This window comes from Thermobia domestica, chromosome 9, assembly GCF_964235325.1.
Source record: "Thermobia domestica chromosome 9, izTheDome1.hap1.1, whole genome shotgun sequence".
Taxonomy (NCBI): domain Eukaryota; kingdom Metazoa; phylum Arthropoda; class Insecta; order Zygentoma; family Lepismatidae; genus Thermobia; species Thermobia domestica.
The window spans coordinates 261,030,556-261,057,412 of NC_137462.1; the positions used below are offsets into that span (position 1 = coordinate 261,030,556).

The 26,857-nt window shown below is 36.5% G+C and overlaps 1 protein-coding gene and 1 long non-coding RNA gene across 2 annotated transcripts in view; one reads left to right on the forward strand and one right to left on the reverse strand.

Moving 5' to 3' along the window:
- Positions 1 to 7,663: 7,663 nt before the first annotated feature.
- Positions 7,664 to 18,705, reverse strand: LOC145694256 (uncharacterized). Its single transcript, XR_014132982.1, has 2 exons — positions 18,540 to 18,705; positions 7,664 to 8,765 (listed from the first exon to the last, which is right to left on the reverse strand). It is a non-coding gene; the product is annotated as an uncharacterized LOC145694256 (long non-coding RNA).
- Positions 18,706 to 22,869: 4,164 nt separating this feature from the next.
- Positions 22,870 to 26,857, forward strand: part of LOC145660666 (damage-control phosphatase 1-like) — a 47,835-nt gene continuing 43,847 nt past the window's right edge. The window contains exon 1 of the mRNA XM_081725987.1: positions 22,870 to 23,184. Coding sequence (XP_081582113.1) covers positions 23,114 to 23,184 — 71 coding nt within the window. The 5' untranslated portion in view covers positions 22,870 to 23,113. The remainder of the gene's footprint in view (positions 23,185 to 26,857) is intronic.

Here is a 26,857-nt window from a genome sequence, read left to right on the forward strand (position 1 = left end):
CACATTTGAAAATTCAATTACCGAATTGGAAAAAAACGCCTGGTTAAGTTTCAAAAATGTTATAGGTAACTTTCTCGGAAACAAGAAACACCCTGACTATTTAACAATTGTAGAAGATAAGTTGACCAATTTTCGCGCACTTGGATGTAACATGAACCTCAAGATACATTTTCTACATTTTCGACTCTACTTTTTCCCTGCCAATCTTGGTGAGGGCAGCGAAGAGGAAGGGGAAAGATTTCAGAAACATTTCTGAAATGGAGAGCAGATATCAAAGCAAATAGAATATCTCAATGTTGGCAGACTACTGTTGGATGATGAAGAGGGATCGTGACAGTTACGACATAAGTGGTAGGAAAACGAAGAGACGTGCATTAAAAAGGAATAAATAGCTTCTCAGTGAATTTGAGAACCAGCGCAAGTAAGTGTATTCAATATTATATCGTAGGAAATAAAGTTTATGATAGTATTATGTATGTATAACATTGTTTAGTGTAACCAAAGCAATCTGTTTATTTGTTTAAATTGTTTAACTGAATTGTTCTGCAATATTATTCGTGCCATCCGAAATTATGTTGTAAACCTTTATCCCATATAGGTATAGGTAGAGCGTTAATAGAAAGAGTGCCCGGAATCGACTCTCACTACCGACTTTTATTATAAAAATTCTCACTATAAAAGTATTCTTACGAAATACTGTACAAATAATTTCTCTAGTATACAAGGTTAGTTATAGGTAGTCTTTGATCTTAAGGTCGAAGACAGGATCTCTACAGAACCCCGTAGCAGGCTAAGCAGAAGGGTATCAAGGATCCAATGCTCCGTAGCAAGCAGAAGAGGGTTAAGTGGCCAACATAGCCCCGTAGCAGGCTAAGCGGCGGAGGTTAGGATTCCCAGACAGAGCCCCGTAGCATGTTAAGCCAGGAGATAGGATAGGCGTAGTCCCGTAGCAGACTAGAGGCCTGGAGTTAAGTTACTCCTAATGTTCCGAAGCAAACAATAGGAGGGTCACCAGAAAATTCGTATAGAATTGCCTTTGTCCATCCAATTTATAGCGTTCCTTGGGCGGCGGTGACGCTGCTGCTCCGATGTCGTATTCTGCTCCGTGGAAGGGGCCAGAAGCCGTCGTCTGCAAGTGATTCTAGATTCATGTGGTGTGAAATCCTCTTGCCAAACCACGTGGTGGTGTTGTAAACACTGACATGTGGGATTATTTGTTGTTTCACATCGCGCAGGACATTACAATATAATACTATATATGTATATTGAAATGATGATAGTGTTGGAAATAAAGAGTTCAAATTGTAAGAAAACCTGACGTGATAGGCATAAATGGATGTCATTTCTGTAATCAGCACCCAAAAAATAATTTGGGATCACCTATTACATTGTAAACAACCGAAACTTTTTTCAAAATGCTGACCAGGGTAATAGCAAGGGTAAAGTGGTATGGAGATCTCAAAAGTACGATAGGAAGAAGTGTACATAGTCTTAACCATACAGACAACATTAGTTGGAAAGTGGTGCATCGATGGAGAATGGTATCGGGTTGGCCATATTCAGAACACGCTTTTTGAGGTGGGTGATTGATGTCGTACAAAGGCTGGTTAGTACTAAACATATCATCAACAACACTAAAGCCTAAGCTACATACAGAAGTCGGAAGAAAGTTTCAGCGTGTACTACACTATATGTGATTCCAGTTAAAGTATTAAGTATTTACTTTATTCATATCGAAGTTGTACTAGAAGTCTTTTCAAAAAATATAGATAAAGCTACGCGAACAAATATCACTCACCTAGTGCTCTCAACGGGTCGGGTCGGGTCGGGTTGAAGACCGACCCGACCCATGACCCGAATTGACTGACCCGACCCGACCCGTGATCCGATCCGATTGACCTGACCCGACCCGACGCGGGGGATTTGTATATGCATCTTAATGAATATTTGGCACTTTTGAGGTTTGATTATTTCTTTTTATACCCGATGCCAATGTCCGACGTGGGAGAAATTTATTTTTTTATTTTATTTTATTTTATATTTATTTATTTATTTATTTATTGCTTTAGTTCTATGTGACGAAATTTTTATTCAAGGTCAGTGTTCTCACCTGTTCGGACGGCAGGGGGTCTTCTCGGAAGGCAGTAGCAAGAGTCTCTTCGCGGAGACAAAAGGAAATCGTTTAACTACAATGATAAGGGTTGAGGAAACGGGAGAACACCTGTGATTTTTTCCAACCCTTCAACTTTCATTTCAAAATAGGTTCTTATGATTCCGGGACCCGCGCCACTTTGACTTTTCTTTCTCGGTAATTAAAACGTATTTTACAGTATATATAGTTGCACGTAAGAATATACATAATATGAATTTTGTAATTTAAAATTTAAAAATACAGTATGATAATTAATTATAAAGTACTAATTTTATTTCATCACTTTCAGTTCAAGAAATGAAATTCAAACAATTCGCACTCTGGGTCTTGGTTATCAATACTACGTCTTATTCTTTGCCTTGCACAGTCAAGTCTTGGTCCTGCATTTCGTAGTCTTGGTGGTCTTTCATGCTATACAAGAATGCTCGCCTCATCGGCACAAATGAAGACCAAGTGTGATTTTGATTATGGTCTTTCGTACTAGACGGAAAGCAAGAAAATATGCTCATCGCTACTTCGTGATCACCAAAACAAGGCTAAAAGCAAGATTACTATACACTTCGTATTGCATATCCAATCTTTATCTTATTCTTGTATCGATGTTCTTGGGCTTGGTGAAATAACATGAAATATTCAGTTTAAGGTCCCTCAATTCTGCACCGTGGCTAAGGGATATGCTGACCATGAGAAATGAATGCAATGGTGGAATGAAGAAAGTGGGAGGAAACAGGAGAACCTCGAGAAAACCCACTACACGGCGTTTCTCCACCACAAAGCCCACTTAGCACAAGCTGAGATCGAGCCATGGACACCATGCACCAGAGATGAATTCTCTACCACTGAGCCACCGCGGGCCTGCTTGGGCTTGGTCGTCCATATCCAATCTTCCTTTTGGCTTTGCTTAAACAACTTCTAGTTTTGTTCTAAATCCAGACTCCATATTGACATAGATATTAATATTGCAGTAGATTGGTACAATCAACCTTCCCCATTTAAAAATTAAAGTACACACAAGTACAAAAATAAGCATTTACCATAAAAACGCTAGCTGCAAGTGTTCAAAATAGATTTATGGTTTCTATAAATCAATTGAAAATTGCTATTTTTAATTAGGCAGCTAGTGAAAAACAGCAGCTTTCGACTCCAGCCGAGTTTAAGCTCAACCTAAACTCAGTTGTCGAAAGTGAACTGAACCGACCCGAGCTAACCCAATTGACCCGACCCGACCCGAGTAGCCTGACCCACGGGTCGGGTCGGGTCATGGGTCGGGTCGGGTCAAACCGACCCTTTTGAGAGCACTACACTCACCACATCTGGTAAAGATACATAACTCCAGCCTATTAAAAATTCATGAGTATGCTTGCTGAAGGTAAGGAACATTGGGAGAATTTGGAGTAGGGAAGGCGTCAAACGATGTAGCCATTGATGGGTATTAGGATGGGCCGATTTTATGTTTTTTAAGTCGCTATAGCGCGGAAAAGTTGCCTTTGGTACTTATTAGAAAAATTACGAAAAAAATTGAAATTGGTTAACATCTTCCGTTCGCGCATCGCAGTTAAAGTTTACCAAAAATGACGAAAATCTTGTGATTTTAATTTCTTCTGTCTTATAAATAAATAATAGTTAATCGATTCTATGATTCATTTTCTGTGATATAAATTGTATTAAACTGTAAAAATAGTTATTGTATTTTTTAAACTCACAACGTAACTGAAAATTATTTTCGAAAAAATAACATTTTTTATTTGTATAACATAGTTTGGATTATTTCAGTTAAATGACTGGTTTAAAAAGCAAAATGAACATTGTAAAACCGTTCATACAACTTTTTTTTATTTTTTAAAATTCAACTTAAAATTTAAATAGTTTCATATGCAGCTCTTCGCCCATTCGTAAACAGGAATGACCCAGAACTCACTCCGAGGAGGTGACTGCAGTTCGAGTTCCACCCACACCCTTCCCAACCAACCATCCAATGCAAGTGTGTTTTACATATTTTTAGTTAATCCTCGATTTTTGTGGATTTTTTCACTTGTTTTAGCAATGAGGATTCATTTTGAAATGAGATTTGTGGCTGAATTGTGGCATAATAGCTCTGGATTGCAGAGTTGCCCTCATATATCCATCTCTTGACTGAATACCACATACTGTGCCAGCCGCTTCTCTTACCAGTTTTACATGTCTCTCGACAGCTTGTGTGTGGCAAGGGAATCCTCTTACAACTTCCCAGTCGGGTACCATGCCACTCTGTATAAGGAGTTTGATTTCATCATCATTAATTCGACGCAACAATAGAGGAGAAGATACTTTGCAGGTCGACCAGTCAATCATTTCAGTATCATCTTTACCACCAAATTTAAGATTGGGTGGTATGAAATTCCTGATTGTCTTTCCTTTAGTTTTTTTCCTGTCTTGCCTTTGTTATTCGACTAAGAGCAAGTTCTCTAATATATTTCCTTTCGTCCGTTATCATCGCCAAGAGTAAGTTTTCTGGATGGGCAAAAAATGCGTTTCTCTTAATTACAGGCTCTACCACTTGCCGAAGAGTTTCAGGGAGGTGTCTTGTTGTAGCAATTGCTTCAAAAAGATGTTTCGAACCATCTGAAAAAGAATGGCTTGTTTTGATTTTAAACCACAAAGGCACGTACGAATGCAATATAAAAAGTACCAATTCTTTAAGACCTTCTGAGGGATTTTCAGTACTGATGTACAACCTAAGAATTATGTTTGCGGTTGTTAGCCATCTTGGGTGCGACATAGGGCCAGGGTCTCGATAGGACAAATCTTTTTGACATTCTCCTGCATTTACTGATCTTGAAATATCCAAAAGTTACTGCTGGTCTTGGCTGAGAATTTGACGGTCTACTTCAGGGATTATGCAGTCAACTCTTTCAAATTCAACTACAGGTAATCTTTCACAGCCATTAAGCAGTTGACTGATCGGCCCACTAAAGGTTTTAGGACCTGTTGTTTCCCCATCAACGTCTTGAAATAAGTGGCGGAGAGGCAACTCATTAAAATGGAGAAGGCATATAGCCCACTGCAATGGTCTACCTATATGAAGTTCAATTTGCCGAATGACACCATTCCTCCACCCTGTATTGGTAACAGTACCATCACAGCCAACAATATCTAATTCGTCCAAAGAAATGTCAATTTAGTCAAGTAGGAAATTATGCTGGAAGCGATATCAGTAGAAGATCCCGATGATGGAGAAACGTGGCCAATATATGTCGACCCAGGTTCTTGAATGATAGTGTAGTGCTCCTCTTTTTGAAGTCTACGAAATAACTTAGAATCACGTTCTTCACTACCAAGGTATCATCTTTGCGCCCATCAAAGTATAGACCACGAAGCAAAGTATTAGGTTTACACTGCAAAGATCTCCTGATATTACTTTTCTCTCCGTATTTTATTTTTATCGACCGCGTGAGAAGATGTTAACCGATTTCATTTTTTTTTCTTAATTTTTCTAATCAGTACCAAAGGCAAAACCAAAGGCAACTTAAAAAAATAAAAAGTTTTTCTTGGCCCACCCTAGGGTACATAGTTACCACAAGCAGAAAAACAACAAATAGCTCTTATTGATTTTCCTCGCTCTCTAGATGATACTTTTCCAATAACTTTCTTACAGTGCGCAGGAACAACCTTGGGAATTTTATTAGGCACCGTTGTGATGCTAGTCTCGTCCACATTGAAAATATGACTTCTTGGATACTGACGCTCTCTCATAATAGTTTCCATGTTATCCAAAAAGATACTTGTTTGAACTTTATTAAACGCAGTCATTCGATCTAAACTTGTCTTCTGAGGTGCTCATAATGAAAGTCTGTGGTCGTGTCCAAAAGTGCATAGTGCATACTTCGTCAAATTAGCTTTTGATCCACACTTGTTTACAGCGCCTCATCGTGGTGGAATATGGAACATTGATAACAAAACAAAGGAGAATTTTTTTTTTTTTTTGGATGAATGACTTTCCAGTTATATTAAAGATAGATATATCGTACAGATTGACAATATGGGTAACCATAAAATGACTTGAGTTTCTTTCATGTATGCTAAGAGCTTCACCTTTGCCGTATCTGCAAATATTTATCACCATAAAAACCACTAAACTATTGGTGATGTTCTATTTTATTAGGCACGCTTGCGCGAGGGAATATTTATTAATCCCCCGGAAGAAAATATCACTGGTGATTAGGGCGCTGATGAAACTGTTGCGAAGTAGCTTAGGAATGTTATTGCAGGTGAAAGTAGGCAATTTGCAAGGGCGTTAGGACACCGAAGATACCGAAGGGAGCGCTATTTACAATAATGTGGCTCAAAACTACTTTGGGAGAGAGTTCATATTGGGTATAATTCCTTTATGTACGGTAGATACACAAGAATGACACTATAATTGCGTCAACCTACTGTATTCAGGCATACTGATTAGACTATTTCTACCATATTGTACTAATGTTGAAGTTCCTTATATGTTACTCTTTCTTTGTGAATCTATAGATTTTACCCGTAAATCTTCAAAATAGTGTCTCCATATTCTTAATCTACACCAAAAGTTAACACTTAGAAGAATGACAAGGAAAGAAGTGGTGGAATTGAACAACATGAGGACCAAAATTTACAGGGAAAAGCTATTATGTCACAATGAAATACCAATTTATGAGGATCACGTGTACTCAAGGTGGATAAACCTAATTAAAGTAATATGTTTAAAAATATATATAAGATTAACTTATAAGCCCGCTTAAATTGAGTTCTGTACATTGTATACACTTCAACATTTGTGTGCACTTCACTATGCTTTCGGCGCCCTACATCTTTCTTGAAATATACCAGCAGTCTTTCATACATGCTTCCCACTACGAAAAGGGTTACTCAGTAACGAAACGAATCCCCTCGTCCAAATATAATCATAAAAAGCTACTATTAATCTAATAAGAATTCTATGAAAATTAAGGGACGGTTTTATGAAAAAATACAGTATGCAATGTAGTTGCTCTCATTGTTCAACTATACGGAAGGAATTATATGTTCATAATCAATTCATAATGGGTACCGTAATGGGATTATATGAATTAAAAAGAAGGCTAGTCTTTACTTTGGCCATTTAATTCAGTGAATCGTTCAATGAACCGATTCGTAACCAAAACTGAAAAGAACGTGCCCTGCGAGCCTATAACTGCCTTCACTCGCTTACGCTCGCTCGGCAATAATATGTGAATTAAATATTAAACTTTGGTATAGAAAGGAACCAACTTAGTTACTAACTTATATATGTATGAGCTAACAGGCAAGTTCTCAAAACCGGAACCAAGATATCAAATCGCTGAATCGAAGAATTAAAAAAATGAAATGGACAAAGTGGACTTACCAAGAGGAATTTGTGAAATCTTTGATAAATGTGGAGAAAGAAATTTTTGATCTGTATTTTACTTTTGGGCAGCTGTCAAAAATGCAAAATGTATGGTAATTAGTATATTACAGGCTCTCAAGTGCAAGGAAATATGGTAGCTTTGAAAGGAATTTGTTTAAAATCAAAACTAAAAAATTAGGCCTATCTACCTACGAATTAACATTTGCAGCTGCAGCTGTAACTGTCGGTATAAAGAAATGGATAATCTAGGTATTCATTATTCCATGAGAGAGCTAAACGTTTTAATTCATATGCCATTAAAATTTGTCATTTACGTGCAAATAGCTCTATTACCGATAGTATTCCAATTAAGCTACATAGTATTCCAATTATTTCAATTTACCTACATAAACCATGTAATATTTAAACACAAATGCCTTTATAGCATTATTAAAGAAACTATTTGGTAGCTTTCTTATACAATTTTAAATTCCATTGCATACTCAAAGAACACAACGTAAATACGTTTGTTATTTGCGTAACATTTTTATATTCCACTTGCAAAACCACTAATTTGTATATTTATCAAGTAAACTATTATTAGATCAGCCCACAAATATATTCACCTCAACAAAAATATTAAAAATATGTCTTTTAAAATTTTATTAAGTCATTTTGACATTTTAGTTGTTCCTAACTTCGAAGAACTCCCATCTAAAGTACGCACTAACATAGTACTAACATAGTGTACATCCTCGAACACTACGTACTATGCACTCGCAGACTTGTGAACTTGTACCTTTTGACGCACACTAGATGACGTCAGTTCCGGAAATAAGCGTACTTCGAATGCATACTCGTACCTTTTGGACACGGCCTGTGTCTTTTCATGAATGAACGAGCCCAGTCAACTCCTGCTAGCTGTGTTTTGTCGTTGAATCTGTTTGGAATATTATTTCGTACAGCGAACACATAACCTAATCGACGCAATGCCTTCATTGTCAAACCATATTATCGCATGTCTAGTTCCCTGCAGTGATAAGCTAACTCCGCTTCATGTCCACTAGTAAAAACACTTTTGAATCGACCTAACTTATTCACACAGAACCTTTCTTCGGCATTTTCCTAAGGGATGATTCATCAACATTGAAATTGGCTGCTATTCTCCTGATAGAAAGTCCGCTTTCAATATCCGTTTTGGCTTGGCTTAACATTATCTCTGTGATTGGCTTCCTCGCCGTTTTTCTATTATAAACTCTGCGAAAGAAAAGAGTATTCGTGTCAGAACCCCGTAGTGAGAGTTCGAATTAAGTTTTTATCAGAGGGAGAGCATAAGATACTAGAATTCAATTTTGTTTTAAGGATAAATTTTTGAATAAAATCATTTACCAGAAAACGGATAATCATTTGTAAGAGAAAACTTCCATCGTTCATTCCTTAAATTTCCACTTAGAAGGTAACATCTAAATGTCAAACTATTCTTCGCCTAACTTCTTGAATATTTGTATTTTCACTTACAGTAATAATAATAATAATAATAATAAAGAATTTTATTGTCGTTAAGCTATACATAGCAATAGACAACGTCAAAATGAGGTACAATATTGATACGTAAGTATAAATAAATAATGATATATAACTAAATTAATGATGAGATGATATTACAAAATAAATTACAATAACAATATACATTTTAAATACAAGCTCAACACGAGATTACAAAATACGTTACACTTCTATTGAACAATTAAAATACTCCTGTAATGAATAAAAGGGCGTTGCAACTAACCAATTGTATAACTTACTTCTAAATCTATCTATATGTTCATCTTTTAGTGATGCAGGCAACTTGTTATACAGTTTTATTCCAACTGTCTCATAACTGTTCAATGATTTGGACAATCGTTGATATGGGACATTTATGAATTTACTGCTTCTAGTATTATACGAGTGGATGTCATGCCTGAGTTGTAAATTTTGGTGATTACTTTTTATATAGAGGAGTACTGTGTAAATGTATAGATTGATTATTGTCATAATTTTAAGATTGATAAACAAAGGTCTGCAATGAGCTAATTTGTCTACGTTTGAAATAATTCTGATCGCCTTTTTCTGTATTAAAAGAATGCTATTTACATGATAATTGTTACCCCAAAATAATATACCATACAAAATTATACTTTGAAAAAAAGCAAAGTAAGCCGATCTGACATAGTGATCAGGAACATGATTTTTTAGTTGTTTTAGCAGATATATTACTCTTGAGAGTCTTCCAGAAATATCCTAATGAGAGTTTCGTTTATATAATCATGAAAACAATGCATGAGTTGAATCAGAAAGAACAATAATCCAGGGGTAAATGAGGGAACTCCAATCTTGAAAAATAGAGATTGTATGCCAGCTTTTAGTACGCCTTGATACGTAGTAGTAAGGGCGTGATCTGAGGACACTTTTCGCCCCTGGGTACCTGCATCAGGACCCATGGTCCCTGGCCCGGGGTCAATGACCTAGGAGTACATAGGACCACCCCCTCTAAATTTTGGCAGGGGTACCATGGCCCACCTCCTAAATTTTGACAGGGGTACATAGAACCACCACCATTAAATTTTAGAAATTGCCAAATCTAAACATTTGGTGTGGTAGCATAGGACCACAGTATGTACCTCTATCACTATTGGGGGTTTATGTTGTTCTATTTCATGGGTAAAAAATTGCCAAAAATTCAAATTTCGGAGGTTTTTGACCTAGTTTATTCCCTTTTATGAGGTGTTATTATCCCACATGGTTATATGGGCGTATACAGGGATCCATTACCTTTCATAAGACATGGGTATATTAATGCACTTCTTGAAAAATTTGGGAGGGGTACCCTGGCCCACCCCTTAAATTTTGGAAATTGCCCAATTTAAACATTTGGTATTATAGTATAGGACCCTAGTATGTACCACTATAAATTTGGGTGGTCCACCTCGTTCCCTTTTAGGGGTACAAAATTTGCCAAAATATAAACGTAAGCAATACGTTGTACCACGTGTTTGGTCTTTTGGCCCAATTTATCCCCTTTGATGAGGTTCTATTACCTTATATGGATATATGGTTATGTATAGGGGTCTATTCCCTATCATAAGACATAGGTATATTTGTGCACCCCTTTAAAAACTTGCGACGGGTACCTTGGCCCACCCCTTAAATTTTAGAAATTGCTCATTTTATATATTTGGTATTATAGTACTGGACCCTAGCATGTATTATGATAAATTTGGGTGGTTCACCTCGTATTCTTTTAGGGGTACGAAATTGCCAAAATATAAACGTAAGCAATACGTTGTACCACGTGTTTGGTTTTGACCTAAGTTATTCCCTTGGATGAGGTCCTATTACCTTATATGGTTATATGGTTATGTATAGGGGTCTATTCCTTATCATAAGATAGGTACGTTTGTGCACCCCTTTAAAAATTTGCGAGGGGTACCTTGGCCCACCCCTTAAATTTTAGAAATTGCTCATTTTATATATTTGGTATTATAGTACTGGACCCTAACATGTATTATGATAAATTTGGGTGGTTCACCTCGTTCCTTTTCATGGGTACGAAATTGCCAAATTTTGGTACAACCACGTGTTTGTTTTTGGCTCAATTTATCCCCTTGGATGAGGTCCTATTACTTTATATGATTATATGGTTATGTATATTGGTCCATTCCCTGTTATAAGACATGGGTATATTGATGCACCCTTTAAAAATTTGGGAGGGGTACCTTGGCCCACCCCTTTAATTTTGGAAATTGCCCAATTTAAACATTTGGTATAATAGTATAAGACTCTAATATATATTACTATAAATTTGGGTGGTCCATCTCGTTCCCTTTCATGGGTACGAAATTGCCAAATTTTAGTACAACCACGTGTTTCGTTTTTTGACCTAATTTATTCCCTTGGATGAGGTCCTATTACCTTATATGATTATATGGTCTTGTATAGGGTTCATTTCCTATCATAAGACATAGGTACATTGATGCACCCCGGGAGGGGTACCATAGCCAATCCCTTAAATTTTGGAAATTGTCCAATTTAAGCATTCGCTATCATAGTACATGACCTCAATATGTATCATGATAAATTTGGGTGGTCCACCTTGTTCCCTTTCATGAGTAAAAAAATTGCCAAAATATAAACATAAGCAATATGTTGTACCACGTGTTTGGTTTTTGGGCCCAATTTATCCCGTTTGATGCGGTCTTATTACCGTATATGGTTATATGGTCATGTATATAGGTTCATTTCTTATCATAAGACATGGGTACATTGATGCACCCTTTAAAATTTGGGAGGGGTATCTTGGCTTATCCACTCACTTTTAGAAATTGTTTAATATAAGCATTTGGTATCTTCGTACAGGTCTTCAATATGTACCACTATAAATTTGGATGGTCCACATCGTTCCCTTTCATGGGTAAAAAACTACCAAAAATCAAATTTCGGAGGTTATTGACCCCTTTGATAAGTATTTAGCACGTTATATGGTTTATTACCTTTATATGTTTATGTTCCCTTTTAAATTTGAGAATTATCAAATAACATAATTTGGTAAACGTTTTCTAGGACCATTGTAGATGTTGGTGTTCCTCTAATGGCCAAATATTCAAAATTTAAAGGTTATTGACCTATTTTTTTGATACGGGTTTATTATTGAATAACTACAGGATTTATTACTTTTTCATAAGACACAGGTGTATTTGTGTACCAATTTTGAATTTTGGGAAGGGTACATTTCTTATTGTCGTATCAATAATTGGTAATTGTTCTTAAAATTGGGTAGTATCTCATTCATCGGGTAAATCATTGTCAAATATTAGTATGATTACGTGATCAGTTATTGACCTATGATGGGATTAGGAGTCCAGGACATTGGCACATTGAAATTTTGTAGGATAATTTGAGAATTGTCAAATGAAATTGCGTCATTGGTTTTGATACCAAATATAAACGTAAGCAATACGATGTACCACGTGATTGATCTTGATGTGGTAGTGTACAGGAATTTATTTCCTTTGTTGTGGTACTTCTTAAGTTTGAGTACACACTTGTAGAAAACAGTTGGTTCTACTCAGGTAAACAATTGACGTACATTATTGACGTTATTGAACATATAATGATATGATTAATTCTAAGACTTAGGTATATCGAGAGATGTATTCTTTATATTTGGGAATTGTGATAAACAGAACTTTAACATAAGGCGCGAAATTTGAAACAATGTTTTGAACTTTAGTCACAGCTCATAGTCTAAGATCATTTGTGGTGATTGATTTGACCTTGCGCCTTAGAAATCTGATAGCTAACCTTATTGAATCTGATGACTCATAGTCTTAAGGTAATACATGCTACAACACTGAAATTTAGTCACAAGGTGATGTAATCGGACACTGGCAAAGATATTGTTGATGCAATTTGATTGGTTGATCACTATCTATCGTGCAATCTGATTGGTTGATGATTTTCAAATCTTTGATGCATTCAGTTTTAAGTTTAGTTTAATATTTAAAAAGTTTTTGAAATTTTTGTTTGAAACTTTGGTTTGACATTTTTTCCTTTGATATTTTTAGTTTGAAAATGTTTGTTTGAAAATTTTTTTGAAATTTTTGTTTCAAATTTTTGTTTGAAACTTTGGTTTGAAATCTTTTCGTTTGAAAATTTTTGTTTGAATTTTTTTCAAAATTTTTGTTTGAAAATTTTTTGTTTGAAACTTTGGTTTGGCATTTTTTCGTTTGATATTTTTAGTTTGAAAATTTTTGTTTCGAAATTTTTGTTTGAAATTTTTGTTTCAAAATTTTTGTTTGAATATTTTTGTTTGAAACTTTGGCTTAAAATTTTTTCGTTTATTTTGTTTGAAAATTTTTGTTTCGAAATTTTTTTGATTTTTTTTGAAATTTTGTTTCAAAATTTTGTTTGAAACTTTGGTTTGAATTTTTTCGTTTGAAATTTTTAGTTTGAAAATTTTTGTTTCGAAATGTTTGTTTTGAAATTTTTGTTTCAAAGTTTGGTTTGACATTTTTAAAAGTTTGTGCACTCATTAGTAAAGAACCGGAACTGTTTAGAACAAAAACCTCTATCAACATTGTTTATCATGGTGCAATAGTCCACGTCAGAACATGGGGTTGTACTTGAAATGAAAAAACACAAATCATTGAAATGGATCATTTTATTACCCTGCACTGGTTAATTACATACATCCATACCAGATAGAGGATCTAGATATTGTCGATACAATGTATTTTGAACTTCTTGCACTAGTTTATCTTTAGCGTATAATTTTAATTCCAGTTGAAGTCTTTTAAGGTCTATTGCAATATCAATTGGTGGAAACTCAATGTCCATTTGATCACAAATGAACTGTTTATCAATACGGGTGTGCACCCACGAACGTTGTTGACAACCATCACAACATCTAGATACATGTTGTACAATATGCATGACACATTTTTCAAAATAGTACTTTTTCAGGAATATACTTGTTTTGTTGCACACTTCCACTGCATGTTTAACACACTGCAATACGTTGATGAATTTGTTCCATTCCGTTTGCGTTAGATAACCATGTTGCGAGGGACATGCAATGTACTCTGTTTACGTAACAGCACCATCTTCTCTTTGAGGACTGTACACAGCACCACTTCATGATTTGAGCCTAATGATTTGACTATGGTCACATTTAGCTCATCATGAAAATAATCATTCATTTGGTCGATTCGTGAACATAATATTTGCCATTCTTCACAGGTCAGTTGTACACCAAATTGTTGTGCTTTGCCCAATCGAATCACAGGTTCGAATGTTCTAGCACTGATACCAATCATCACATGTTTTGTTTGAAATATATTTATTGGATAATAGCTTCCGAAGATAAATTCTTTATCATTAGAAGTACACATCTTTCCTGTTGAAAGGCACTTGCTCAAATGATTTCATGGGACGACACTGTATTTGCTGATTTCGTAGAGTTATTGCTGACGTCATTGGAAAGGAATGTGCTGACGTTTGAATTCATGATTTCATCACAGTTGCTGACGTCATGCTGACCAACCAAATTCATAGATCGCATTCAGCATACAGCTGTCTGACGTCAAAGGAACGTGCTGACGTTTGAATTCATGATTTAATCACAATTGCTGACGAAACCGGCTGTATACTAAATTCAAATTGATGCCTTCGACCCAAGAATCCTTTGTAACATAAAGATACAGATCCAGTATTTAAGAAACGTAACAGTTCTTCTTGTTTCGGTGCTTCCATGGTTAAATATCTTGCTGGTAAAATTATATTCTTATCATTTTTAAGCTTCACTACGATTCCTAATCCAAACTTTGTAAGGATTTTTAGGCTAGCTAACATAATATAAGGTACATTTTGTTGTAAATCAGTAATCTTGGTCAATGATTTCCTCACATCACGTGTGTTTAGAAACTGCAGACAAGTAGCCATGATGACGTTATTAAGAATACTAACTCGAACGATACTTATATATGATGCAAAACTGATGACGTTGCATTATCATGTTCTGACGTGTAATCTTGCACCATGATAAACAATGTTGCCAGAGGTTTTTGTTCTAAACAGTTACGGTTCTTTACTAATGAGTGCACAAACTTTTAAAAATGTCAAACCAAACTTTGAAACAAAAATTTCAAACAAAAAATTTTCAAACAAAAATTTTGAAACAAAAATTTTAAAACAAAAATTTCGAAACAAAAGTTTTCAAACTAAAAAATTTCAAACCAGTTTCAAACAAAAAATTTTGAAAAACAAAAATTTCGAAAAAAAAATTTAAACAAAAATATCAAACGAAAAAATTTCAAACCAAAGTTTCAAACAAAAAATTTTCAAACAAAAATTTTGAAAAAAATTTCAAACAAAAATTTCGAAACAAAAATTTTCAAACTAAAAATATCAAACGAAAAAATGTGAAACCAAAGTTTCAAACAAAAAAATTTCAAACAAAAATTTTGAAACAAAAATTTCAAACAAAAATTTCGAAACAAAAATTTTCACACGAAAAAAATTCAAACCAAAGTTTCAAACAAAAAATTTTGAAAAAATTTCAAAACATCCAATATTGAGAACAATTACCACTTATTGATATGACAATAAGAAATGTACCCCTCCCAAAATTCAAGATTGGTACACAAACACACCTGTGTCTTATGAAAAAGTAATAAATCCTGTAGTTATTCAATAATAAACCCGTATCAAAAAATAGGTCAATAACCTTTAAATTTTGAATATTTGGCCATTAGAGGAACACCAACATCTACAATGGTCCTAGAAAACGTTTACCAAATTATGTTATTTGATAAATCCCAAATTTAAAAGGGAACATAAACATATAAAGGTAATAAACCATATAACGTGCTAAATACTTATCAAAGGGGTCAATAACCTCCGAAATTTGATTTTTGGTAGTTTTTTACCCATGAAAGGGAACGATGTGGACCATCCAAATTTATAGTGGTACATATTGAAGACCTGTACGACGATACCAAATGCTTATATTAAACAATTTCTAAAAGTGAGTGGATGAGCCAAGATACCCCTCCCAAATTTTAAAGGGTGCATCAATGTACCCATGTCTTATGATAGGAAATGAACCTATATACATGACCATATAACCATATACGGTAATAAGACCGCATCAAACGGGATAAATTGGGCCCAAAAACCAAACACGTGGTACAACATATTGCTTATGTTTATATTTTGGCAATTTTTTTACTCATGAAAGGGAACAAGGTGGACCACCCAAATTTATCATGATACATATTGAGGTCATGTACTATGATAGCGAATGCTTAAATTGGACAATTTCCAAAATTTAAGGGATTGGCTATGGTACCCCTCCCGGGGTGCATCAATGTACCTATGTCTTATGATAGGAAATGAACCCTATACAAGACCATATAATCATATAAGGTAATAGGACCTCATCCAAAGGAATAAATTAGGTCAAAAAACGAAACACGTGGTTGTACTAAAATTTGGCAATTTCGTACCCATGAAAGGGAACGAGATGGACCACCCAAATTTATAGTAATATATATTAGAGTCTTATACTATTATACCAAATGTTTAAATTGGGCAATTTCCAAAATTTAAGGGGTGGGCCAAGGTACCCTTCCCAAATTCTTAAAGGGTGCATCAATATACCCATGTCTTATAATAGGGAATGGACCAATATACATAACCATATAATCATGTAAGGTAATAGGACCTCATCCAAGGGAATAAATTGAGCCAAAAACAAACACGTGGTTGTACTAAAATTTGGCAATTTCGTACCCATGAAATGGAACAAGGTGAACCTCCCAAATTTATTATAATACATGTTAGGGTCCAGTACTATAATACCAAATATATAAAATGAGCAATTTCTAAAATTTAAGGGGTGGGCCAAGGTACCCGTCGCAAGTTTTTAAAGGGGTGCACAAATGTACCTATGTCTTATGATAGGGAATAGACCCCTATACATAACCATATAACCATATAAGGTAATAGAACCTCATCAAAGGGGATAAATTGGGCCAAAAGACCAAACACGTGGTACAACGTATTGCTTACGCTTATATTTTGGCAATTTTGTACCCTAAAAGGGAACGAGGTGGACCACCCAAATTTATAGTGATACATACTAGGGTCCTATGCTATAATACCAAATGTTTAAATTGGCAATTTCCAAAATTTAAGGGGTGGGCCAAGGTACCCCTCCCAAATTTTTCAAGGAGTGCATTAATATACCCATGTCTTATGAAAGGTAATGGACCCCTGTATATACGCCCATATAACCATATGGGATAACAACACCTCATAAAAGGGAATAAGTTAGGTCAAAAACCTCCGAAGTTTGAATTTTTGGCAATTTTTTACCCATGAAATGGAACAACATAAACCCCCAATAGTGATAGAGGTACATACTGTGGTCCTAGGCTACCATACCAAATTTTTAGATTTGGCAATTTCCAAAATTTTAGGGGGATGGTCTTAGGTACCCCTGTCAAAATTTAGGAGGTGGGCCATGGTACCCCTGCCAAAATTTAGAGGGGGTGGTCCTAAGTACTCTTTAGGTCATTGACCCCGGGCCACGGACCATGGGTTCTGAGGCAGGGACCCAGGGGCCAAAAGTGTCCTCAGGTCACGCCCTTACGACTTACGTACTTTCATCTAATGTGTCCTAAATTAAAAAGAAAGACAAAAGCTCATAATTAGCATACCTTGCTATAACCGTTTAAAAAGAAAAATTGAATGCAAGCATAAGATACATTCAACTTAAAACACATTGCTGAATAGTTGTTGTCAGTCCTCCCTTTTTCACTGGACTATTTTGTTAAAAACAATTATTGTAATATGTAAATCACAAATCACAAATAAACAAATATGTGGCAACCCAGCAACGCGATTGAGTAGTAAAATCCATTGTTAGCTGGATCACGGAAAAGAAAACTTTTGTCTGAGTACGTAGGGTATAAGTATTGTTTGCATTTTAGCCGCTTTCACACCTCCAAAACGAAAAAAAATATGCCTTACAATCCGTGGCTTTTTACTAGAGATTGTAATCGAAATTTTAGGGTGTGGTTTATAGTCGAGAATTGGTTTTCTAAATTTATAGTCCAAATTGTAGAGTGCGACTAATAGCGGTATTAAAACTGTGACACTCATATTATTCAATATAACACGCATCGAAAGAATTCATCCCGATTAGTTGTTTCTTGTTTCTTAAAAATAATGGGGGTTTAAAGTCCGCGTGCGGACATTTGCCCCCTACCTGTTTCGGACTTTTGCCCCAAATACGGATTACGACATTGTCATTTTTTTCTGCCATCTATCCACGGAAGTTTCAACAAAATATGCCTCACTTCAAATTGGTTACTAGTGATCAAACCGTTGTAACTGTCGCAATTTTCTGGTAGCAATTAATAACAAACTTATCACTGTTTTCCACCGATGTCGAAATTAGTAGCAAACTATCAAAAAATATCTTACCTCATTATTTCAGCTAATTTGCGTGCTCAGGAGATCCGTGCAGTTGGTGGCGTCGAGCGACCATGATACCTTTCCAGTGACGCAACAAGGTTGCCACCTCATATCATCTTCTCGACAAAATCCCCTCTGCGGACTTTTACCATCTGCGGGCCCTTGTTCCCGTCTCCTATACGGGTTTCTTAATGGTAGTGTAATAAAATGCCTTCAAAATGATCACAAAATAAAAAGTTAAATTTATCTATTAAATTTTGCAAAATTGAAGTCGATGGGGATTATAGGATCAGTCCAGGCCCGTATCCAGAGGGTCTAGGATTGGCCGCCCCCCCCAAATTTTTGCTGGCCCCCTAAACTATTTACGGTAAGCTTGCAAATGAACTATAATATGGTGATAAACTATAATATGGTTGGATCGGGCCCTCCCTAACTTCAGCCGGGTTCCCCTTACAGTTTTGGGCTGGCTACCGGCCTGGAACAGTCTACAATGATAACCGCATGTCATAAGCGTTGGTGGACCACTAGCAAGATCTCGCCAAAAATTGGCGGCCCCGCAGCTACGATCCACGGTGGCCCTTCTTCCGTTTTGAAAATTATACCACCAGCGGCCCACCAGAGACAGATGCAACAAAACGCCAATGAACCACAAAATTACTCCCCCCAAATATGTTAAATTGCCTATGTGTGATTTGTTTACATTAAGATGAGTCTCAAAAACACTTAAAAAGGGCCAAACCAGTAGACCGGAGGTGACTCGAACCACTAACCTTATGATTACTGGGCGGGTGTTCTTCCGACTTCGCTAGGGAGGCGATGAAGGGAATATCGCTTGTAAAGGGATAAATCGTTGAGATCTTTTTAATTTGGTCAATCAGAGTGCTCCTTTAACCATGTATATGAGACGATAACTGTTTGGGATAAGATAAAATGTGTTCGCCATATAATTTTATAACAAAATGACGCGTGTCTATTTAATTTATTTCATAGTTCTTCCATACTCATTTTCTAATGATCGACGACAGTTGCTACCTAAATTCATACAATTATCGCACTTATATCAAGATTTTTCACTTCATGATGTTAGGCAGAGGTTATTCTTGACCCCTGGAGCTCAATTTAGGAACAATTCGTCAGGAAAAAACATATAATAATAATCGCATGCACATAACTGGAGATAGTTCGTGTTGGTCTCTTCGCGATTTTCCGCGTCGAATCGAAGGAGCGCGGACCAAAAAGAAGTCCTCGCTGCTAAGCGGTGTTAACTTCAACACCCCGACTCGAGATATCTGCTTCGACTGGACGAAACCCTGTTGCCGGTGGGACACTAGCGGCAATCCTTCGACTCGTCGCTATATTGACGATCGACGTTTACCCGTAAGTTGGCCACGAGGTGTTTGCGACGTTTACGGCATGAGGAATATCTATATATATAAAAGAGAACGTACAAATCCTTTGTCCGCTCATCACGCTAATACGGCTGAACCAATTTCTTTTATTTTTGGGGGGTTATTAGGATTTGGACCCTAGATGGTTTTTATCATATCACTTTAATTTTCAATTACCAGTGTCTTGAGATAATTGACCATTCAGGTGTCCATTACGTACAAATCCTTTGTTAGTTCATCATAGGTATAAAAATAAACGTATTTATATGCAACCCGCATGACCGTGTCACTCGGCGGGTTAACATACATGACAGGCGTTATAATGGTTTTTATCATATCACTTGAAAGCGAAAAAGTAAAAATTATCTAAGTAACAAAGTTTATTGCGTTCGGGGGTGACCGCAGCGAAGCGGGGCGGGTTAACATAAATGACAGGCGATATAATGTTAACATTTACTGCAATCTTCTATGGTTTTTATCATATCACTTGAAAGCGAAAAAGTAAAAATTATCTAAGTAACAAAGTTTATTGCGTTCCGGGGTGACCGCAGCGAAGCGGGGTGAACGCTGCTAGTATGCATATAAATATTAATATACGCAACGCTTTCCGCTGGTAGCCACAAAGGTTCGGATGATGTTTGGTTTCTTATATATATATATTTGGTCTAGGAATTAATTCGTGCGGTTGGTACGCACACATTGAAGCTGTAGTACAAACACAAAATACATAAATACCTTAAGAAAAATATTGTCCATCGCTAGCCACCACTTTCGCCCATCTGTCAGGCAATGTACGGATTCCGTGGCGAAAGAAGTCCTCATCCTTGGAAGCGATCCAGTCAGAGACCCATGTTTCGATATCTTCTGAAGAAGTAAACCGCTGTCCAATCAAATCGTTGTTCATGCAATCGAACAAGTAGTAGTCCGAAGGAACAACGTCTGGTGAATACGGCGGGTGGGGTAAAACTTCCCATCCGACATTTTCTAAATAGGTTTTGACCGGTTTTGCGACATGTGGGCGAGCGTTATCATGTTGAACAATACGTTTATCATGTCTGTTCTCCCATTCTGGTCGTGTTCTGGCCAGAGCTTGCTTCAAACGCATTAATTGTCGTCGATAACGTTCTCCATTCATAGTTTCACCCAGTTGCAGCAGCTCATAGTACACCACACCTTTCATATCCCACCATATGCACAGCATAACCTTTGCACAGTGAATATCTCGTTTTGGTTGTGATGGACCTGGTTCACCTGGTTTCACCCAGGCCTTTTTTCGTTTAGGGTTCTCGTAATGGATCCACTTCTCATCACCCGTAATAATTCGATGCAGAAACCCCTTTCTGCTCTGTTGTTGAAGCAGCAATTCGCAAATGGTTTTTCGTCTTTCAACGTCTCTGTCTTTCAATTCATGTGGAACCCAATGTGACATCTTTTGAATCATTCCCATGGCTTTCAAGCGTTTGGAGACTGTTGTTTGATCAACGCCTAATGCTGCTGCAAGTTGTTCCTGCGTTTGACACGAATCCTGCTCGAGCAATGCTGTCAATTCTTCGTCTTGAAATTTTTTTGGCTGTCCAGCTCGCTCTTGGTCTGCCAAGCCGAAATCACCACTTCTAAACCGTGAAATCACCACTTCTGACACGTTCGCTCAGCTAGAGCATGATCACCATACACTTCCACCAAAATACGATGACTTTCAGGCGCACTTTTCTGCATGTTAAAGTAATGCAGCAGGACATCCCGCAAAAACACTTTATCAGGCACAAATTGCGCCACTTTTGTATGATTATATTTGTTAGAGTGGCTACTTTATCTTTACATATAAGATAGGCTACACTCCGCCGGTTTACATCAATGTTAAAAAGTCATCTTTCGTACACATTCACTCATTTTAACCCAGTTGCACTTATTGCTCACTTGTTATTGCCTGACATTGCAGTTTAATGCAGAGTCGTTTTGAAGTATGACAAGCGTCATACTAAACGCCTGACTACTGCAGGAGACCCATCTCTTTAGAGTGGCACTAATCACGTGGCAGAACGTCTCTGCATAAGGTAGTCTTACTGTATACCAATACTGTAGAAATTAATACAATGGCGGTGCTACAGGGGGCAAGTAGGGGAGAGATAAATAATGAGTTCGCCCCTCCTTCACCCACCCATTTTTGTATGTACAACCACTCCATAATATATTTTTAACCGATAATAATAATATTCAAAGCAGAACAAGTGTGGCTGTCTCGCCACCCCAATTTTTTTTGCCTCCCCTCTTGCCCCCCTAATATTACGAGCCTAGCGCCGCTACTGAATCAATATCTTAGACAGGCTTTTTTTTTTTTTTTTTTCATATGCACTCACTCATTTTAACCATTAAATTTCCATTGATACAACGACAAATTGTAATACTGAATACTGCCTCAATGCAACGCAAAATTTGTCGTAATCGTTACAGCAGATATAACCTAATGGGAGTCATGGGAGTCATTTTGGCCTATGTTTAGCAGAAGGGGTCCAGCTCTTTTCTCTCTATATATATATATATAAAAAAAAGTGTTACAATTTTGGTAATTTTTGTTCACATTCGGTTAGTTTAGGGTAGATTACGTTAGTTTAGTTTGCGTTATATTAGGGTAGGGGTCCCACATAATTGCCCCTCCCCCCAAAATGATAGAATTTCGCTTATTTCTACTAATATTAGGTTAATTTAGATTAGTTCAGGGTAGCTTAGTTTATGTTAGGTTAGATTTGGTTACGTTATGTTACGTCTAAGTACTTGCATCATTCATTTCTCCTGTAGGCCTAAATTTTGTGTTTTTACGTGCCTCTGGACCCCTTGTACTAAACATACTCCGTCATTTTGTATCAGTTTCTGCGAAATACTGCATGCAGAATCACTGCGATTATCGCAAAGTAAATTCCTAATTTTACGTTCCATTGGCTCAAATTGATACAGAATATGGTCATTGGTCCGTACAGCATAGAAAATTTCAGACCAAAAGTAAACTTTTTGCTTCCCGGTATGGAGTTTTATAGTACATTAGGCTGGTAGCAGTGCCGATGCCTTTTCGTCTGCAATACATGTGATATTGTTATGATTAAGATATTAAGTGAAATTAAGGTTATTTAGAATTTATTTCGTAAGGACGTTGCATCTCTTTTGTTATTTGATTGTTTAAAACTAACATAGGCTTTAATAATGATGGTGGATGATGTTTGTCTTGATATACCCACGCCTCCGGACATTCCCTTGTGTGGAAAGTATAAAAGGTAGGACATACTGAATTATGAAAGATGTATCCGGAATTGTGAAAGGTTTATTAACAGCTAAGGAGACCCGTAAAAGCACGGCTAGAAGTACTGTAAAATGATATATTTTAGATGCATGTTAAATTTAAGGGCTATTATTTAGCTTTGGGGGGCTAGGTTTTTAATCTACTTCTTGCGATATTCTATTCACATTCGGTTAGGATAGGTTAACATCATTTAATTTAGACAGTATTTCCGAACGAGCGTTAGCGAGTGAAGGAAGGTTAAAGCCCCGCAAGGCACGTTGCTTTCTGTCATTTTTGTGTTGGCCCCCCATTACTAAACAATTACCAATTTAAAAATGCTCCTGGCAAGTTTAAGCAAACCAAGTACAAATAAAATTCAGTACTCTGCATGGAAAAATAGGTTTCGGGCTAATTTTACAATGCCCGCTCCAGCTCGTATATGTGTACTCACTCAGATACGAGAAATTACATTCTATTATATTTATGAAAATGGATCGGAAACATACCTAGCCTTAAGCTAACCCGTTCCTACCCTACCCTACTTATCCCTATCTTCTATCCTACTCTACTCTACCCTTCTAAAGTGGCACTACTTATCGATGCGCAGCTGGAGCGTGTATTGTAATGTTTACCCCGTGTTTTAAGGTTCAAATTTCTGTATTCGGTAGCATTAAATAGTAAGTTATAGAACTGTATTTTATTTATAAGTCAAAGCCATTACAAGTACTTTAGGAATTCACATTACTCCAAAAAGCCAAGCACTAGCCTCGTATGCGCATCTGTTACTGACGCACCTGCTCCGTTCGGACACTGTCTCGCGTTGATCTACGAGCTTTGTTCTGCCTTAACTCGGTTAGATAGGATTCGTGTTTTTTACTTGGCCACAGCACAGGTTAATTTGTTATTTTTTGTGTTGTAGTTTGAATAGCACATATCTAGACGCTGTATTTGTACACAAATCTGAAAGAATTCAAATTTTTCAACAATTAGCCTACTTCTAGTGGCACCCTTGAATTTCATCTGTGCTAAGTGGCTTTGGTCATGTCGACCAAAGCAAATCTTTTGTAGGACAATAAGAAGGAAATTAGTGAAAAATTACAATTTTTAATAGTTATTTTGAGTAATGTGCTTAAACTTGACCTCAGGGAAAATATTTGGGGGAGTTTTTACGTTTGTTTGTGTTTATTATGAAATTTGCAATCTTAAAAATTATATTTCTGGAATTCTACAATATTAGCGTCTGACAAACAAGGATGAAATGAGACATGTATTATCCTATAGGATGTGTTAAGCAGAATGAAACAATATACGTCAGTATAAAATCTAAGTGCACAGTCTTCGAGAAAATGGAGAGAAACGATTATTTTTGTTACCTAAAAAATGATTCTGTGCGTGAACCATCCACTTCTTTGAGGGAGAACTGATACTGATACATACTCACATTAGGCTCTTCTTTCTGACACTGACACGACGATAATATATGGTAAGTTAATGAGAGTGTAATTAACACTTGAAGGGTTATTTCTGTTTAATTAAAATATTGTCCAAAGATAACATATATATCACTCACTAGATGTCATGAAGCTGAAGAAAAGAACATGCTTGCGGGTAACCTCTCATGCGTAGTTTTCGAAAAATAATAATGTAGTTTTGTGCGCTAAAACGTTTGTCGTTCGTAGTCAATGATCAATTACAGTTTTTATTGTCCTGGAAAGAATTATTATTTATGTAGTTTATAAGCAGCAAATAAATTGTTTCTACTGTTGATTTCGTTTATGTTAGTATTAAATGTTCATCGGTTTACTTTACAAAATTTTTAATTCTCACATAATAATCGAATTTTCAGTAATTTGTTCAAAATACTTATTTATTCCGAAGTCTCATTACTATTTATTTCAAAGACACAACAGGGGCATAAAAAGTCATTTCAGTAGTGTATAGGTACATGACCTACCTTCAAATAGCGTTTTGTGGCCCCGCGTAGTCTATAACTCTTTCGCCTTCGGTGCGAGCGGTCCCGGGTTCGATTCCCGGTAGGGGCACTCGGTCAAAAAAGTGTGAAAACGCTTTCTCAGGCCAGTCACCCTGAATGAGGTTTCCTTCATTCACACCAGCCAAATGCCGGGATAGTACCGGTACCTAACTTAATAGGTCCCAGGTCACTTCCTTCCTTCCTTCCCTTTCCCCTGATAGTGTGCTCGCCAAGGAACGTCATCCCTCATACTTGACCAGCTAAATGGCCATAGATGCCGAAAGCCCAGAAATCTAAATCCTTCAAATAGCGCTCTTTTTTAACCTTAGCATCGCACGATTGTGCTTCGCGGTTAAGGGGACAATCTTGAAATAGCGATCAAGCTAGCTTCATTAATGAGTGGTCTTAGATTTTATCCCAGGATAAAGTATTCAGAATCAAGAATCTTCTTTAGTTCCAACAAGAAACGATAGAACGGTAGCTATAAACAAGGCTCAGGGCGATATATTCCCAACGGTGTAATCCCAGCGTGCGAAGGCTAATATTCTTGTTTAATAATCATGAGGACCTGGATTAGAATTCGGTGACCTGCTCCTCGGATTTATCAGGAAGATGCTGGAATGGACTGTTAAACATAGGCCCAAGCTCATTTTCTCCCATCCTTTTCTTCTTGTTACTTGTTTCAGCTGTTAATTATTGCATTGTAAATTGACTTCGTATTCTGTATCGGGAAGCTTGTTAGATAAATAAATAGTACTTATCTTGTTCTTTCAAGCACATACCATTATTATCATTATGGTCCTAATCCTAAAATAACAAGTGCTTGTGATAAAGTATTCACATATCCATATATTTTATCTCTGCTTTGTTAACCGGGTGTAAACTAGTGCTGGGCACAAAAACCGGTTTTTTGGTTTCCGGATTTTAGGAAAACCGAAACCGTTTTTTTAATGTCCTAAAAAACGTTTTCACCGAAACCGGTTTTGGTTTTCTCCAAAACCGGTTCCGGATTTCTCCAAAACTGGTTCTATTTCTGACCAGAATAATGTTTCGTTGTTCTCCGGAAACCGATTCCGTTTGCACAGAAATAGATTTATGTGTTTTCTAAAACAGTTTTCACCGACACGGGTTTCGGTTAAAAACCGAAACGAGTTTTTGAAAAAAAACTAAAACAGTTTCGGTGGAAAATCAAACCGGATTTGAAGAAAACTGAAATATTGGTTTTTCGGATTTCAGTTTTCCTACAAACCGGTTTTGCAGATCCCTAGTTTAAACCAGGCAACTGTGCAAACACATGCAGCGCGAACCATGACACAAGTTGAAAAGACAAGTTCTCATTCATATAGCGTTCATTTGTTTTCGTATCAACGTCTGTACATTTATGAGTGCATTAGTCAAATGTAAACAAATATATTTTTTCCGTCATTTTATATAACTAAAGCCATTTATGGTGTTTTCATGTTTCAAGGAAGAAAATGTAAATTATAATTTAGTGTATTTTGGATGTCTGTTTTAGCAATAATAGTAATTGAAGCTCGTGCTTGACAAAGATAAGATAAAGAATGGTCTATGAAACTGTAACGTACTTAACACGAGTGAGTGTCAGTCATCAGCTCAGAAGTTAATTAAAACCATTTGATTGGCAATCATTGATAAATTCCTGTAAGAATGTTTTGATGTATTTGTATGGTTGAAA